Source organism: Lacerta agilis, chromosome Z, assembly GCF_009819535.1.
Source record: "Lacerta agilis isolate rLacAgi1 chromosome Z, rLacAgi1.pri, whole genome shotgun sequence".
NCBI classification, from domain to species: domain Eukaryota; kingdom Metazoa; phylum Chordata; class Lepidosauria; order Squamata; family Lacertidae; genus Lacerta; species Lacerta agilis.
Genome location: NC_046331.1, coordinates 26,590,098 through 26,607,576, shown reverse-complemented (window position 1 = coordinate 26,607,576; position 17,479 = coordinate 26,590,098). Strand labels below are relative to the sequence as shown.

At 42.5% G+C, this 17,479-nt stretch overlaps 1 protein-coding gene across 1 annotated transcript in view; it reads left to right on the top strand.

The window, feature by feature from the left end:
- The window catches only part of BRWD3 (bromodomain and WD repeat domain containing 3), a 71,860-nt gene extending 55,583 nt beyond the window's left edge, over positions 1-16,277 (top strand). Inside the window, exons 29-39 of the mRNA XM_033138164.1 lie at positions 1,180-1,241; positions 1,367-1,522; positions 3,128-3,248; positions 3,909-4,034; positions 4,459-4,594; positions 5,376-5,522; positions 6,477-6,629; positions 8,331-8,500; positions 9,312-9,406; positions 10,503-10,658; positions 13,093-16,277. Of these exons, the coding sequence (XP_032994055.1) occupies positions 1,180-1,241; positions 1,367-1,522; positions 3,128-3,248; positions 3,909-4,034; positions 4,459-4,594; positions 5,376-5,522; positions 6,477-6,629; positions 8,331-8,500; positions 9,312-9,406; positions 10,503-10,658; positions 13,093-13,847 (2,077 nt within the window). The 3' untranslated portion in view covers positions 13,848-16,277. The remainder of the gene's footprint in view (positions 1-1,179; positions 1,242-1,366; positions 1,523-3,127; positions 3,249-3,908; positions 4,035-4,458; positions 4,595-5,375; positions 5,523-6,476; positions 6,630-8,330; positions 8,501-9,311; positions 9,407-10,502; positions 10,659-13,092) is intronic.
- The last annotated feature ends 1,202 nt before the right edge of the window (positions 16,278-17,479 follow it).

Below are 17,479 nucleotides of genomic sequence, written 5' to 3'. Positions count from 1 at the left end.
TTAGAGGCACCAATATACAGTGGTACCTCGGGTTACATACGCTTCAGGTTACATACTCTGCTAACCCAGAAATAACACTTCAGGTTAAGAACTTTGCTTAAGGATAAGAACAGAAATCGTGCTCTGGCGGTGCAGCGGCAGCGGGAGGTCCCATTAGCTAAAGTGGTGCTTCAGGTTAAGAACAGTTTCAGGTTAAGAACGGACCTCCGGAACAAATTAAGTACGTAACCAGAGGTACCACTGTAATCCACTTTTGGACTTCTTTATTTTTCAAGACATTTAATGACTATCTTATACTTCTGCTGTTTTGTGTGTATATACTTAAAAGGGAAGCGGGTGGTGCTGTGGCCACTGAGCCTAGGGCTTGCTGATCAGAAGGTGGCTGGTTCGAATCCCCACGACAGGGTGAGCTCCCATTGTTCGGTCCCAGCTCCTGCCAACCTAGCAGTTCGAAAGCACGTCAAAGTGCAAGTAGATAAATAGATAATGCTCCGGCAGGAAGGTAAACGGCGTTTCCGTACACTGCTCTGGTTTTGCCAGAAGCGGCTTAGTCATGCTGGCCACGTGACCCTGAAGCTGTTTGCAGACAAACGTCTGCTTCCTCAGCCAGTAAAGCGAGATGAGTGCCGCAACCCCAGAGTTGTTCACGACTGGACTTAACTGTCAGGGGTCCTTTACCTTTTATATACAGTACTTAAAAAGAACTTTTTATTGATGTGGTCTGTATATGTGTGAATTTAAAACTTTTAATGTTTTTTGTTGTTTCACTTGGATTAGTATTCATTTGCTTGTTTTTGTTAAAACTACTTGGAGACTTCTCAAGCAAAAAAATTCAATGCTCTAAAATAAATAAAATGTAGACTATATCTTGTTGCGACACTTGATAACACACCATGGTGTGATTGATTTAGAATTAAATTCTCTTTATGGCTGAATGCTGCGTGCAACATGTGGTTGGATGCAGCTTTCAGTCACTTCACAAGTAGTCACTGTGTGATAAATGTTGAAATAAATGCCTTAGCAGCGTCAGACTAATTACTTGAATGATTGCTTCCACCCATATGAATATTTCTGGGCACTGAAATTGTTCTTGGAGGCCTTGCTGTCTGGCCACTGCTACTGTTCTGCACTAGATCTGTGTATGTTTTAAGTCTTTAAATACAATTTTTGTTCCAACAGCTGGGACAATAATGAAAGAGAAAAGATGAGCCCCTGGGACATGGAGCCAATTCCAGAAGGAAGTAAATATGTTCCCCCATCCCCTTCATTGGGTATCAATAATTTGTGAATAAGTACAATGGCAGAGGCTCTGATGGATATGTCTTTCTGTCTCTGTCTCCCTCCCCCCAACCCTGGTTTTCTGTAGCTGCTTATCCGGAGGAGGTTGGGGCTGGCGTTCCTGTGACAACAGAGGAGCTGGCATCTTTGCTGTACAAACCACAGGAAGGTGAATGGGGATCCCATTCCCGAGATGAAGAATGTGTGCGGGTACTTCGCGGTATTGATCAACTTCTATCCTTAGGTATGTGGACCTCAAAATAAGACTTGGAGATGATGCCCAGGGACCAACAAACACAGATGGCAACATCTTAGCATATCTGCTTACTTATTTTAAAGCATTCTTATCTCACTCTTCAGTTAAAGAATGCTCCTGGAGTGGCTTGCAGATGTCAATGATAAGACAGTTCTTGCCCTCATGCTTACAAACTAATAGAAATAACACAAGATGACAAGGTATTGGGAGTGGGGGAAAGCAAACTTGTGCACTATTCTTAGTTTCAGAACTCTTGTAATCACCAGCTGGAGTGGAAAAATTAAGTTGATAACAGTGATTCCTGGCATGTGGCTGATGTGAAGCCAGGATTTGGGTAAACAGAAATCCAGAAGGAAGTATGTTAACATTTATTTGGTATTAAGGACCTTACAACGGATGCACACTAGGTTGACTGCTTTGCATACAGCTTTTAAGTGCAGCAACAGATATACTAGCAAACTGAACTTGTATCTGAAGATCTCTATTACCTGTTTAGTTCAAATTCATGTCCCCATCGCAACCCCATGCACTTTGGTACCACTGCTTCTTTGTGTCCCAGGGCTCTCTTTGGGCAACTGCAGAACTGTTTTTCAGGGCATTCTCTGTGGTGGCCTCTTTGCTGTATAAGAAGCCAGAGAAGACTCGGGCTTCTTTCAGTAAATGCTGAATACACACTCCCCTAGCCTTTGACACCTAAGATGTGTGTTTTCAGAGCCCACCCTATTCCTGTTACTAATTAGTTTTAGCTATTTTTAATAGTGGGTTTTAAATTGTTGTGACCCACTGCGGGGCCTTCTGATGAAGGGCAGGTGGCGATAACAACAACAATTAATAATAATAATTTATTTAATGCTCCATGCAGAGTTTTTCTTCTCTTCCCCCGCCAACATCCATTTTTGCTTCTTTGGCCTCTCTTTACCTTAGACCTCTGCCCCATCTACCATGCTTCCCCGAGGTCCCTGCTTTTCATTTCACTGCCCTAGCCGATTCTTTCTGTCCAACATGCATGTCTTTGTCCTTTCCCATGCTCGCTCCCTACCTAACCATGGACACTTCCTCCTAATTATATACAGTGGTACCTCGGTTTACGAACTTAATCCATTCCGGAAGTCCATTCTTAAACCGAAACTGTTCTTAAACTGAGGCGCACTTTCCCTAATGAGGCCTCCCGCTGCCGGTGCCCTTCCACTGTTCGGATTCCGTTCTTAGACCGAGGAAAGGTTTGCAAACCGAGACACTACTTCCGGTTTTGCAGAGTTCATAAACCAAATCATTCATAAACAGGACTGTTCTTAAACTGAGGTACCACTGTATCATTCAAATCAGGCGTCCATTACAGGTTTCATCTCGTGCTCTTGCACACATTCTGTTGCTGTCAGCTTGTAAGATTGTGAACTTTCCATTACATCATTGCTGTTCAATTGATACTGTGGTTAGGACAACAATAATTTTAAGTACTATACTGATCATCGTATTACCTTATTGGGCAGGTTATATATGTCTGCCATTTTAAAATTAAGCTTCTAAGTTTCACCATTTGATTTCCGGCATAGCTTGTGGACTTTAATCCTCTTTCTTTGCTACCTTTTTTAGATATATCCAACCCTTTTGCTGTCCCAGTGGACCTTAGTGCCTATCCTCTATATTGCACTGTTGTTGCTTACCCAACTGACCTCACCACAATAAGAAGAAGACTTGAAAACAGATTTTACAGGTCAGATTGATTATTTCTGTCCACAGTGTATTGTTTAGTATCTCGTCTTAAAAAAAAAAAAGTTGCTAACTTTTGCTAAATTGTATCTGCTGTAGCATGAGTGAATTTTTTTCCAGCTCCACTTAATCAGGGAAATGCTGCAAGAGAGTTGTAATTTACATGCAGCATCTAAGATTCTCCCCTGTTAACTATATTTCTGATGTAGGCCAGGATGTGTGGGTTTTGCCCTGTTTCCAAATCACTCATGATTTCATTTCCTGGCTCTTAAGAATTGTTGATGTTTTCCCTGCTTCTTGTATTTTGCTCTTCTGCCAGATTGGTACTTCAGAGAGTTGCAGCCATAACAGAGGTTCAACAGTCTCATGTTGGGTTCATCTCAATGTGTCAACGTTTATAGTAGTGAAATAGTGAACAGTTGCTCCTCTAATTGCCTTGGATTGACTCAGCAATTGGTAACAATAACAGGAGTCCCTGCCTTCTCCCAACCCCCAGTTCTGATTTCATAGATATTTATTTTTCTTCTTCTTCCCTTTAATGTCAGTTATACTCATTGTTTATGAAAAGCACATGCAGGCTTTGTAAAAATGGTGTTAGGTTACAGAATGAGCATGGCACGTTTTTTAAAATTAATTTTATAAATTTGTTCTCTTCCTTTTTCAGGAGAATATCAGCGCTAATGTGGGAGGTACGATATATTGAACATAACGCTAGGACTTTCAATGAGCCCGATAGTCCTATAGTTAAAGCAGCCAAAATAGTAACAGATGTCTTACTTCACTACATTGGGTGAGCTGTCACTTTTCTTGCCAACTACCATTTCCACAGTTTCCAAATACTTTCCCTAAAATTTCTCTGATCAGCAAGGTGTTTCATGAACTGTTGCAGTTGCATTGTGTGCATCTGTGTTGCACATCCCTTTCTTTATGTTACCAAATAATTTCTTCTCTCATCACCTCTTCCTTCACTTTTGTCCTGCCCACCATGGAGATAGAGAAGCCCTACTTCCCACATGATCTGACCATCTGCTAATAAACTCAAAGTGGTGTTGCATAGTATCTGGCATGTGGGTTCAGCAAGCATGATATGCCAATTACACACAAATCAGCCCTTAATTTGTAATCCGTCTGGGCAAGGATGATGTTGCTTTTACAGTCCCAGCAGTCCATGACTCTCTGTTGGCCCTAGTGCTGATAATCATATTACCCTTTAGGGATCAGAGTTGCACAGATATTCTGGAGATGTATAACAAAGTGAAAGCCGAAGACCTGAGTAGCGCAAATGAAGAAGAGGTGACAGAAACGTATGCTGATTCAGATGGTCCAGGAACCTCATCTGGGAAAAGAACTGTGAGTGCTGCTTAGTTACCTTTCAGGGACTGACTGGCTGATGAGTAGTGGAGAACCTCCAAGGGGAAGGAAGGAACAGAGCCAGGGGACTAGTGGAGGAATACCAAGGGGAGGTCAGAGGGAGAGGCCTGGGAGGAAGGGTTGAATGCTGAAGGGGCAACAGAGTTGAGTAAGCAGGGAGAGCCAGTAATGGGGAGCAGTTCAGACTCCTGAGGCTGAAGCGGGGGGGGGGGGGATGTCTAAGGGTCTGCTGAAAAAATCCAAGGACTCTCCCTCTCCTGCTGTGACCAGCTCCCCTTCCCCTGGTCTGCAAGAATGTGCAGAATGAGGAGGGCAGAACAGATACCAGAAGTGTGCAGACGTAGTTTGAGGCTGCTTGGGAAACATCTGGGAGAGGAGGAGCCATAGAAAGGGTGGAAGGCAGGGACCTTTAGTCCTGGCAACTGCTTCTTAGGGGCAAGGCCTGCAGGGAAATGTTGCTGACACTGCTAGGCTGAGTGGCATGTTCATTTCCTTAAATGAAGAATTAACTTCACTGGCAATGAAGCCTTGTGTCTTTCGTACTGACCTGCGTCTGGCAGCACCCTTCTTCAGCCAGTTTGTACAGAGCCAGTTATATGTAGAGTTTAAAACTATATATCTATCAACACAGAATGAATCACTAATGAGTTACCTTTCACATGCCTCTGTCAAATTGGAACTGAATCAGTATAAATTAAACAAGATGGAAGTAGAATTTTGTCATAAAACTTACATGTTGCTGTTGCTCCCCTTTTAAAAGGTTCAGATAAAGCAGCAGATAAAAAAGCAGCCTTCCAAGCCACGTGCTGATGCCTGGAAAGATAAGTGCAAACAGCTGTTAAGCCTCATCTATGAACGTGAAGATTCTGAGCCATTCCGACAACCTGTTGATCTCTTTTCTTACCCTGTAAGTTGCTTTCATTTCTTCAGTTCAGGAAGGAGGAGTAAAGAATTGTGTGAAGCGCTAAAACCCTACCTTCCATAATAGCACCACAATGCTCTCGGTATTCACAGAGTTTTCTTAGGCGTTAATCCCATACTTCCAACTCTGTGATTGCTTGCTTTAAAAAACAAAAAAGAAAAGAACCTGAGGTTCTTGGGATCTGAATCCTGTATTTCTTCTGGAAGCTGTGCTTGTACAGCTTGCACAGTAAAATAAACAGTCCTGCCCCTTACTTAATTTGAAGTATGACTACGTCCTACAGAGCTTTCCAAACTGTGTGTCGTGACACGTTAGTGTGTCGGCTGCAGTGTGTAGGTGTAACATGTGAACACTCCCTGCAGTCCTCCCGGGGGCTGTAAAGGGGTTAGTTTAACCTCTGGTTTGCTAGTAAAACTGAATTACTGTGTTATAAAATGATGCATGTCTAAAAAGTGTGTCACCAACATGAAAAGTTTGGAAAGCTCTGATCTACTTGTGTTTGCTAATTCAGTTTTTTGTTTTTTAAAAATCAGTTCCTGTAATATCCCATAAAGACATTCCACATAGTAAAAATATTTCTTTTCCCCTCCCCCATACAGTTCTCTTTTCTCCCTTCCTGCTTGTAGAGCACTGAAAAATTTGGCAGATGGACTTAGCAGCAAATGCATTCACTCCATGATTATTTCTTTGTTTGTAGTATCTTCAGAATAGTTCCACCTCAGAAATCACCACAGTGAGAATGCATGCCTTGAAGCAATCTGCCTTTTGAATGTGCATCCAGACCTTAAGTTTTATTGTCTGAGGAATGTTAAAAGTTTTATAGCTGGTTTTTGTGAAATAACTTTGGAAGCAGCCATTCTTCATTAAGTGCAATATCTAACAATATTGCTGTAATGTGGCAATGTTACTCATTTAACACATAGAAAATGTTGCTTGTAGGATTATCGTGATATAGTGGACACTCCAATGGACTTCAGCACTGTGAAAGAAACTTTGGAAGTAGGAAATTATATGAACCCCCTTGAGTTCTACAAAGATGTTCGTCTGATATTCTGCAACTCCAAAGCATACACTCCTAATAAGAAATCAAGGGTAAGATGTAGAAGTGGTGGGGGTGCCTATGACTGCAAGCCTCCAGCCTGACACATGCAAATAAAGTATAATAGTCACAAAATACAGGCCGTTACTAAAGACTGTTGCCCTCATAGGCTTCCTAATCTACATGATATTATGCACATGGTGAGAGTCCAAGCCTTTGGAGCAGGAGAAAACAGGGTTCCATGTCACAATCCTTTAGATATCTGAAGATGGCCATCATATCTTCTCAGTTTCCTCTTATCCAGGCTAAACATACCCAACTCCCTCAACCGGTGTAGGAAATAATAAGCTAGTTTGACAAACAAGCTGACTTGGGTACCAGGCAGCTTCCTTCGTCTTTCTTCTCTGGTGGCTTGTGCATAATTTTGGGACCATTGGTAGCCCCAGAAGTCCTCAGACAGCAGCCTGAGCCTCAGACAGGGATGGTTTGGGTCATAATTCAGTGGTAGAGCACATGGTCAGTATGGTGTCTGTTCCAGGTTTAGTCTCCAACACACTTTGATGCAATGAGGATATTGGACAGCAGGGCTGGGAAAGACTCCTCTGCCTGGGCCTAGGGAAGAGGGAATTGCCAATAGCCTGATATGCTACAAGGCAGCTTCCTATGTTTTTTCGCGATAGGCGAATAAAAGGTTAATGAATAGTTAAAATATTTGCTTTGTTTCTCTTTGCTTTGTCAGTTCATTTAGCTGTAACAGCATAATTTAACAAGATGCATTGCCACTCTTCTTCATTTTATGTTTGATCTGTTCTTTGTTATTTTGCAGAAAGCATTCTTACTGTAATAACCGCATGTAATATGAATTTCTTATGCCTAGTTTTAAGTATATCCGCTGCTGGATTGCTGCTTTTTGAGGATCATCAGTTTTATGGGTTTTACGTTGTATTTGCTATGTTGTATTTTAATGAAACATTGTGTGCCTTGCTGAAACTTTAGGTTAAAGGGCAGATTATTATTATTAATAATATTTTAATATATGTAAGGAAGATTACTAGAGGCTCTAGATTCAAGCTGTGTGTGTAATCGTGTGAATGTGTTTCATAGTAACTGCCCAATAAGCAGCTGCCTTTGAGTATGTATGGTATCAGTGGAAAAGAAGTTCCTACTTGTCCTCTGTACTGCCAGCAGATAGACTTGGCTGACTCTGCCAACCATTTTATAAATGCTCCATCATGCCATATCCAATACACATTCATCTCCTTGGTTGGGAATCCCAAGGTTTATGCTGCAGGGTATGAAAGTTCTGAGCTTATCCAACTATCCTGAAACTCTGAGATCAGAGACTGGCTGGACAAGTGGAAGTGCTGTTGGTACCCCTCACTTTTATCTGCTGCACAGCCTGCCTCTCCAAACATCACTCTTCATCTCATGTTGAATATTGAAGAATTGCTAACCCTCTATGTTAAAGAATTGCTCCTCTATGTTAAATTTGCAGGGGTTTTGCTTAACTTTTTAAAATAGATGGCTTCCTCTAAAAAGCAACTGATTTGTTAATCATTTCCACCCTCCAAGGAGGCTGGGGGTACTATGCACTGTGACTCCCATTTTGACAGGTAGTGACTAGCCCAGAGACCCAGCAAGCTTTGTTACTGAGCAGGAATTTGAATCCAAGTCTCCTCAGCCTAAATCATGCAAGTCTTCTGACATTCACTCTCAGGTGTGATCATTCTGTCCCTCTTTTCCTCCCCTACCAGATCTACAGTATGACACTCAGACTATCTGCCTTATTTGAAAATCATATTAAAACTATAATTTCTGAATACAAGTCAGCAGTGCAATATCAGAAGAGGCGAAGGCCACGGCTACGGTACCGGAAACAACTGCAGAGCAGCAGCAGTTCTTCCTCTAGCAGCAGGTCACCCAGGTAACAATTCTGATACTTGCTAAATGTATGATCACACATTGATGTGCCTTTAGTGAGAGCTTACTAGACAGTGTGTGGACTACTAGGCATACAGCTTTCTGAGTAATAGCCCCACACTTTTGGAACCTCCTCCCCTGGGAGATACATAAAGCCCCATCACCTTGGCCTTTAAAATAAATAAACCCTCTGATGACACATTTATTCATGCCTGCATTTGGACGAGCCATGCTGCACTTTGTAACATTTTTAACCATTGTTCATGTCTTGTAATTATATTTTCATGCATTTTAAGAGTCATGTAAACTTCCTTGGGAGGGCGGAGGGATTTAGGTTACAAGAAAGGAATTCTGACTAAACATCAGGAAGAACTTTCTTGACAGTAAGAGCTGTTCGACAGTGGGACATAACTGGTTAACTGTCCTTCCTTGGAGGGTTTTAAGCAGAGGTTGGATGGCCATCTGTCCTGTATGAACTAGTTGAGATTCCTGCGTTGCAGAGGGTTGGACTAGATAACCCTCATGGTGCTTTCCAACTCTACAATTCTATTTAAAAAAGTTTTAAATAAATAATAATTTAGTAGTACATTTGTTTTATGCCACTGCCATCAGCTCCGCCTCAACATCCAGCCTCTGCAGCAATTTATGTACCACAACAAAACTGGTGAAAGCAGATTTTCGTGGGGGAAATGCAATATAATTATAAGCCTGCTGAGTTGCAATGAAAGACACAACATAGACATAACTGACCTTTCAGACTTCACAGAGGTCGTTGTTAAGAATAATGCATTGCTGTTTTTTTGTCATGTTTATAGCCCCAAAGGAAAACAAAAGCAACCGATGCAGCCTAAAACAAACCTGAATACCTCACTGCCTTTAACTAGGACTAATTCTTCAGTTTCATCTCATGGTAAGTGAACTTGGAAGCAATAACCTTTCATTGCCTTTTCCGCTTCTGCACTCTACTTTTCTACCTTGCTTTCACCAGAAGGACCCTTTGCTTTTGCCTGTACCAGTTGACCTCAGGGGCCTAGGCAGACAGAGAGGATACACCATCCTACGCATACCCTATAATTGATCTCCATATCACTGAGGAAAGCATTCTGCCCTTTATGTTCCTTTGATGCTGATATCCCCCCAATACCTTGCCCTTTGCCACAGAGTGCCAGATCTCTTCTCCAGTCTGTTCTGCCCTCTGCATCCTCAGGAATGTTCATAGTTTTCCTACATGCGAAAATGTGTAGATGAAACAACATACCAAGTCACAGTATCTGTTACTGCCCATTTCTGTCCAACTGCCATCTTTGCTTCTTTCATTCCAAATGTATGTGATTCCCCCCCCCCCAAGTCATTTGGTAATTGTATATTTATGTTTGTAAATTCATGCATATGACCATTGGCCTTGCTGTCTAGGGGTGATGAGAGTCAAACAAATTCTGAAGAGTGATGAGTTTCCCACCCCTACATTAGAGAAATGTGTTAGTGTGCCAGAAGCCTCTCCTAAGTCAGTAATTGACTCCCATCAGTAAAGGCCTGGTGTCTTAAGGAATCAGTCTTCTGTGACCTCCAATTCTTTGTATGATTGTGAACCTTGCACTAAGCCAGTGTTTTTCAACCTTTTTTGGGCAAAGGCACACTTGTTTCATGAAAAAAATCACGAGGCACACCACCATTAGAAAATGTAAAAAATTTAACTCTGTGCCTATATTGACTATATATAAAGTAATTCTCTTGAATAGGAATCAAATAAACAAATTTTTCCCACGGCACACCAGGCAACATCTCGCGGCACACTAGTGTGCCACGGAACAGTGGTTGAAAAACACTGCACTAAGCAGTGCAATCATAACTCAAAAGAAATTTCCACTGAATGAACTCTGACATCAAGGATTTGAGGCCTACACACTCAGGTGCCACTAAAGCAAATGAATGCAATGCTTCTACTTTCAAATTATTAACGTTTTCCATCCATTGCGAAACTTGTGACATCATGTTTAAATTTTCAGATACTACTGAGGAACCACCTGGCTCTGCTGTTGCTACTGAAGAGATGGACAGTCATCCTTCTTCATCTGGCTCAAACACCCAAAATCATAGCGGAAATGATGCTGAATCAGGGAAAAATAGGCTAGTTAGAAATAAATCCACACCAGTTACAGAAGGTGGGAAGTTGGACAAATAAAGATCCCCCCTTCCTCTCCCGGGTTTGTGTGTCTAGGTCAGAGGTTTTCAACCTTTTTGGGTCCACAGCTCCCTTGACCAGCTACATTATTTCTGTGGGACCCAGTTATGTCACCCCTTGCTTGCAGAGTTAGCAGCCCCTCACCCTTCCCTTGTGGAGGGTTCCCTCAGCCTCCTCTCTTATCCCCTCTCCTTGGAACTCCAATGGGCAGCCATAGCTGCTGCCTCTTGTCTCGGAGCTTCCCACTCCCAAGAGAGGTACCTCCTCCCACTGCCTCACAGGGGCCTGGGAAGGACCCCCTGGCCAGCCCCAGAGGCACCATTCACCTGGGGAGCTTGTCGTCAGGGCTGCTGAGACAAACAGCTGTGCAAGCCTTTGGGAAGCAGAGATGTGAGAGGGCATCAGAAGAGGAAGGGAAGGAAAGAGGGACAGAGGCCAGTTTTGCCTGTGGCACCTCTGACAATCATTTAAGGCACCCCAGGTGCCACGGCACACTGCTTGAAAACCACTGGTCAAGGGTTTTATTTGGTTACAGGGTGATTCTGATTCTTGTGTTCTGTGAAGCAAATGTACTGTTAGATTGTGCACCAGATCACCCTGTGTCTCTCCCTTCTCTAGTCACAGGGCAACAATGTGGCAGAGTTCTCTCTGGGAGGGAGCGTATTCCTAATGGGCCAGCTCCCAAAGTGTGGTACATAAATACAGTGGTGGTTGTGCTTAATGGGACTGCTTGGGTAGAAGGCAGGGAGGCCAGCAGTAGGTGGAGCCAGAGCCAATAACAAGTGAACTCAGTTAATTATAGTTGTCCCCATCCTCCTCTCTGCTGAGTTCTACAAGACAATGCTGAGATAAAAGAGAAGGGGCTGACAGCCAGGGCCACCGTTGTCTGACGTTTGTAAAGTAGGCAGGCAGGCAGGTGGGGGCTAGTTCAGGGTAGTGGGTCAGTTCCCTGCTCACTCTAATAAACCATTAGAAAGGTTCGTGGTGGTTTGTAACAGCTATGCAATTTTGAGCTTTTTTATTTTAATCTCTGCAGAGATGTCATTTCCCTGACTTCCACAAACTGATTAGCTAGCACACATGTTTTGGGTGTGGTGAAGGGTGGGAAGCCCAATAGAAGCTTCTCACACCCCTTTCACTGCCCAACTGCAACACAGTAGCCCTGCAGTACTACTAGTAGTTGCTGCCACCACCCTTCCACTTACTTTGACAGTCCAGATGGGAGGGGATCTGGGATGCACTAAAGCAATTGCTTTGCAGACTTTCCTTGTGAGTGGCTCTGAGTCTAAAGGCAGTCCTCACACTCTCTGAGTCTCTCCCAGACCTCAGAAGAGTAGGCTGGCTACTAACAACTCCAGTCCTAAACGTCAAGTGGCATGAATTTCAAGAATCTAGGCACATGGGGATCCTGAAACCCTGAGGTTTGGCAATCACACACACTTTGGGGGTCAAATTATAAAACTTTATTATGAATAAATGATTGAGGAAAAGCAAGCAAAAGGTCAAACAGAATACAAAATAGGCCAGAGTACCGTGGCTTTCAAACTAAGCTAATCCTAGCCTAGCCACTACAATACAATGGTTCTAATTTACTTAAAAATCCATCTTCATAGCAAGTCCAGCCAAATCCCCGACAGTGGAGGGAACAATCTGCAAGTGAAACTCAGCCTTATAAAGTCTCTCTCCCCTCTCCTGGACAAGTGACCCCTTGACTTCTTCTGACCAATAAGCTTCAGAGTCAGTTGTCAGGTATCTCACATCTCTCTCAAGTACCCCTTTTGCATCTGAAGAGGACTAGCAGGAGATACCTGACAGACTGGCTTAGGGAAATTGTGGGCAGTTCCAGGGTCCATTGGATAGGTGTCATGTAGCAAACTTACGTTTAGTTACTGGTTACAAAATGAAGGCCTTCAGGGGATGTATGCCAGGCATATTCAAGGATAAAAAGGAGGAGAAGCAGGAGGTTGTTCTTTGTAACTCACTTTGAGTCCCTGTCAGGGGAAAAGATGGGGTATAAATACATTTGTTGTTGTTGTGACTGTGGCTCGGAGGCATCCCTAGCATTGCAATAACCCTGTGATCTGTTGGCTGGTGGGCTCAGCCTTGCAGAGGCCCAGTACCAATCTCATGGGCATCTCATGGGTAGGTGCCTGCCTCTTGATTCAGCAATGCACTTAATCATGTATTTGTTTAAAAACCAACTCTTTGCTTCAGTTTAAAATTGCTTGCCTTTGAGCAGGTGTAATGATCAATCCACTTTCAGCTTGGTAGGCAGAGAACTTTTGAAACAAGACTTCTTGTTCTATGAGTAAATTTCTTCCAGGCTGGAAAAAAATGTTTTGTTTTCTCCAGGAAACTGAGATCTAGCTCTGTAGCAGCATCATTGACAAATACATTTGTTTGAATTTCTGTAGATCAGCCTTCTGTTAAGCCCCTGACAAATGGTGATGGGAGAGAGCCCCGAGCAACAGTCAAGCGGAAGCTCTCAAGTGCATCAGAAGAGGATGAACCCATTGGTGAAAAGAAGAAGAGAGAAGAAAAAGAAAAGCCAGGTTTATCCTCCTCAGAAAGTGGAGATTCACGATCAAGCTCAAGTTCTGAAAGTGGATGTGGCTCTGATTCTGACTCTGAATCAAGCTCTAGAACAGATCAGGACTACATAGATGGAGACCATGACTACAGCAAATCTGTGCAAGTGAAACCGAAAAGAAAAATCCGAAGGAACATCTCCAGTGGGCAGAGAAATTGGCAGGGTAGAGGGACAGGAAAGAGAGGGAGATGGGGCCGATGGGGTAGGTGGAGCAGAGGGGGGCGAGGCAGCCGGAGGGGAAGAGGCTGTAGCAGAGGAAGAAGAGGAGGCAGAGGAGGAAGAAGAGGGAGAGGGAGAGGAGCCTCCAGAGCCAAGCGCCCACGAATTGCTGATGATGAATTTGAGAACCTTTTGGGGGGACGCTTCAGTGAGAACACATTTGGTGGGCGGTTCAGCAGGCCACCTCGGATTAAAACTAGGAATGAGGGCAGGCGAACCGTTTTATATAATGACGATTCAGACAATGACACTTTTGTGCACACTGAGGATCCCCTGAACCTTGGTACTTCCAGGTCAGGCAGGGTGCGGAAAATGACAGAAAAGGCCAGGGTCAGCCATCTCATGGGATGGAATTATTGACAAATGGGAAACTGGAAGTGAACAATGGTGTTTGACGATCTAAGGCCTTCTACTGCAGGGATTTTTGCCAGAAAATCTACAACGCAAATTGTGTGGGGACTCTGCTCACATTTTTCTGTGGTGCTTTTTCCATTTTGCCCATATGTATGTTCAAAGACTTCTGATTGCCACATGTCCTTGGCCAAAAGAAGCCTTGCCCATTCATTCTACATCTGCAGAAATACTTTCCCACACTACACTTTGAGTTTGTCACAGGAGGACTGTGGCAATGGAATCATGATTTTGATGTCTCCCCTTGTTTTTCTTTTTTCTTTTTTGTGCATTATAGAAACAGCACCTTCTTACAGCGATTTTGAATTGTCTGCCATAAATTCCTTACATTCAGTAATAACTTTTGCACAATTCACCAATCTTAAAGGCAGCTATAAAATGTTTACAATTTCTCTATTGTGCACAGAATATGAATAATTTCAATCTTTCCAAGCCAAACTTTCATGAAGTATGTTCATACTTTGGTATCTCGGTATGTTTTTCTCGTTGGTTCTTAATTCATGTTCTAAAAATGAGAGGATGAAAGAGGGTTGGGTGGGGCTTGGTGCCTTGTAAATACGTAGCAAACTTTTGACATGCATTAACTGATGCATGCATTAATAATATTCTACAATGAGATACTTGAGAACTATGAATATCTAGACACACAGGTGCCAAATGCAAAAGTTAACTTGCTTCTATATTCGTTCTGATGCCCTCATATTGTTATAGCATTAATTGAGACTGTCAATAAGGTGTTAACAGCATTGATATTTTTTCTCCTTCGCAGCCACTGTTTTTCTAGTAGCTTAGCTGCCTCCGGACTTGCAAATAATAGAAACGTTACAGAGAGAATTCATTTCATTTTCTTCATTTATGGGGTTGTTGTAGGTTGCTTGGCATTAGCACAGTCCGTCATTATACAACAAAATAGCCATTAGTCAGGTTTCAACCTGACATTCATACTCTCGATGCTTTACATGTTTTAATTTTATTCTTGCAACTATAACATAATTTTTTTATGCTATAGTAACTTTGCCGACTCACTTAGTATGGACAACCATCTCAGTCTTCCCGGGGCAGGGAATCATACACCCTTGATTAAGAGATTGCTAATTGGCAAAGGAGCTCCAGGCCACTGAGCTCCCCCCGGCTTCCCCATTTACTTTGGCGGAAGGGCATGATTGGCTCACTTTTATTTTTTTGAGCGTGCTAATCAGCACCTTCTGTTGAAGTGGACACAGCACCACAAATGCAGAACATCTGTGTGTGAATTCTGGCATGTATGGATTTCTCATTGGGTATGATGCCATCTGGTTTGATACTGAGAAATAATTTGCACAGGGCTCTTCTTGTAACAGTGTTGAACAGTGCATCAGTGTAAGGGAAATCTAGGCTTGGGGAACCATGTTTGTCCCTCATCACTGTAGCAAGTGAATTTCAGAAATGTGCTCCCCCCCCACTCTTGAATAAGAGTTTCATTTTTCTATTTTGTGTAATTCACCATCTCAGAGATAAAATAGAAGGGTTGACAGAACATATGAAAGAGAAACAGGAAGCCAAATAAAATAATGAGTGAAATTTCATAACATTATTTCTATCTAGCCTACAAGCAATTCTTTCGCTAGGCACACTTGGTCAGTAACATTGCTGGATCTCCAGAGAATTACAGTATAATTATTTTTATATAACACGTGTAAGAAAATACATATATACACATGCATACAAAAGTGGCTGTGGATCATCTAGCGTAAAAAAACAGATAGGAAGGCATTTGCCAATTAGGGCAATAATAGAAGAATTATGTTATTGAGTTATGTGATATAGAAACCAAGCGTTTATTTATATACACACTGGATACAAATCCAGGAGTCAGGTATGGCGCACAGTTGTCCCGATTCAGATCCTTTCTGCCCATGAAAGCCTGGAAGTGTTCCTGGAGCATCATTTTCTCAAAACTGCTTTGATCCTGTGCGTCTGCTCCCTCCAGTGAAATTAGTGGGACAATCCTTTAATACAGCAGCTCCCTGTTTGCTTCTGAGAGTGCGCAGGCTGTGCCTCAGGATGTGCAAGTATAGAATCTTTTAGTTCAGTGTAGTATTTCAGATCTACGAGACAGGTTTGTGCTTAAAAGGAAACCTCAAGCATACCTCCTGCTGTACTATATAGACCGGCTATACTGTCACCATGGTTGCTTGTAACCACAATGGGGACAAATAGTGTTATTTTAAAGAACTGAAATCCTGTCCTCAGCGAAGGTATTCACTGGTTTACAGGTATTTACTGTGGAGACTTGTGCCCTAAGGAGCAGTGTGTGCTTCGTTGAAACAACAATTACAATTTAGGAGAAATGCCTTCAGTGTTATCTTTTATTTAGGACTAATTATGTACTGTGAAGATGATAGCAAAGCAAGAATACTTTTGTAGGATGAAAGCATTTTTAGGATATGTGTTCATTACTGACAAGAAACTAGGCTACAATGGTGCTGCAACAACAGAACATCTGTTCTAAAGGATATGGAGGTTTCTTGTGCATGTGAGAAATAACCTGGTGTTATATTTATTTTGGTGGTTGGGATATTTATCAAGTGAGGATTCCTTATTGTAACCATTTATCTATTTGAGGATATCAGGTGATGTGGGCCACCCTGAAACACAATTAATTTGGACAGGGTTTACTTTCCAAAGTTAAAATTGTATAGGACTCTGTAGCAATATTGGCTTGGAAATAACAAAATTGGACCCATTCTTCAGTAGACAGCTCTCAGGACCTCTCTGATTTGGACTGCCAAGGCTCTACTTCATTCTATCCCATTCTTATCTTCCTTGCACCTTTTCCTGCTCCTTTCAGGTGCTGCTGGTTCCTTTGTACCACTTGCCCTGTGGATGCTCCACATGTTCAATTTCTGGACATCAACCCACTAGACTGTTGGCAGCCTCAGTGAGGATCAGATGCACGCAGTTGAAGGCAGCTTCTTGGAGAGGCGGAGGCTTGCCCTTCCCCATGATTTGTGTAACGCCACAAAAGAACTTTCACTGTAAAGGCTTGGGATTTGAAAAATCCAGAGAATGCCATACTAAATCAGTGTAATGGTCTGTCTACAATTCTGTTTCAGGATCAAAACTTTAGAAATTTAGTGAACAAACCATCAAATCACCCCTTCTTAATTTTGTTTGTTTCTTACTGTGCAAGCCTTAGGATCTTGTCTGTGAACTCATTATGTGTCTTGGTATTGCTCCCGGTTATTCTAACTGGCAATAACTGAATACCTTCATTGAATTTATGCCCAATTATGTTCACCAATAAACCTCCCAAAGGGACAGTATTTAGAAAGGAAATGGTGCTGGGTTCTACTGAACAGCTGAGCAGAATTGCTTTAAGGGATTCTGCAAGGAAGCCAAAGCTGTATCCTATAAATTGGCCATTCAAATTCAAAACTAGATTATGTTTCACTGCAGAAAACTTTGTTGCAGTGAAACACAGTTGTTTTATCTGAATTGCCCATCGTGCCTGGCTGTAGGCTGTTCAGTGCTTGGTGAGGCTGCCTTCACAATTTGCCACATGCATTTTGGAAGTGGTATTCTAAACAGAACCAATCATC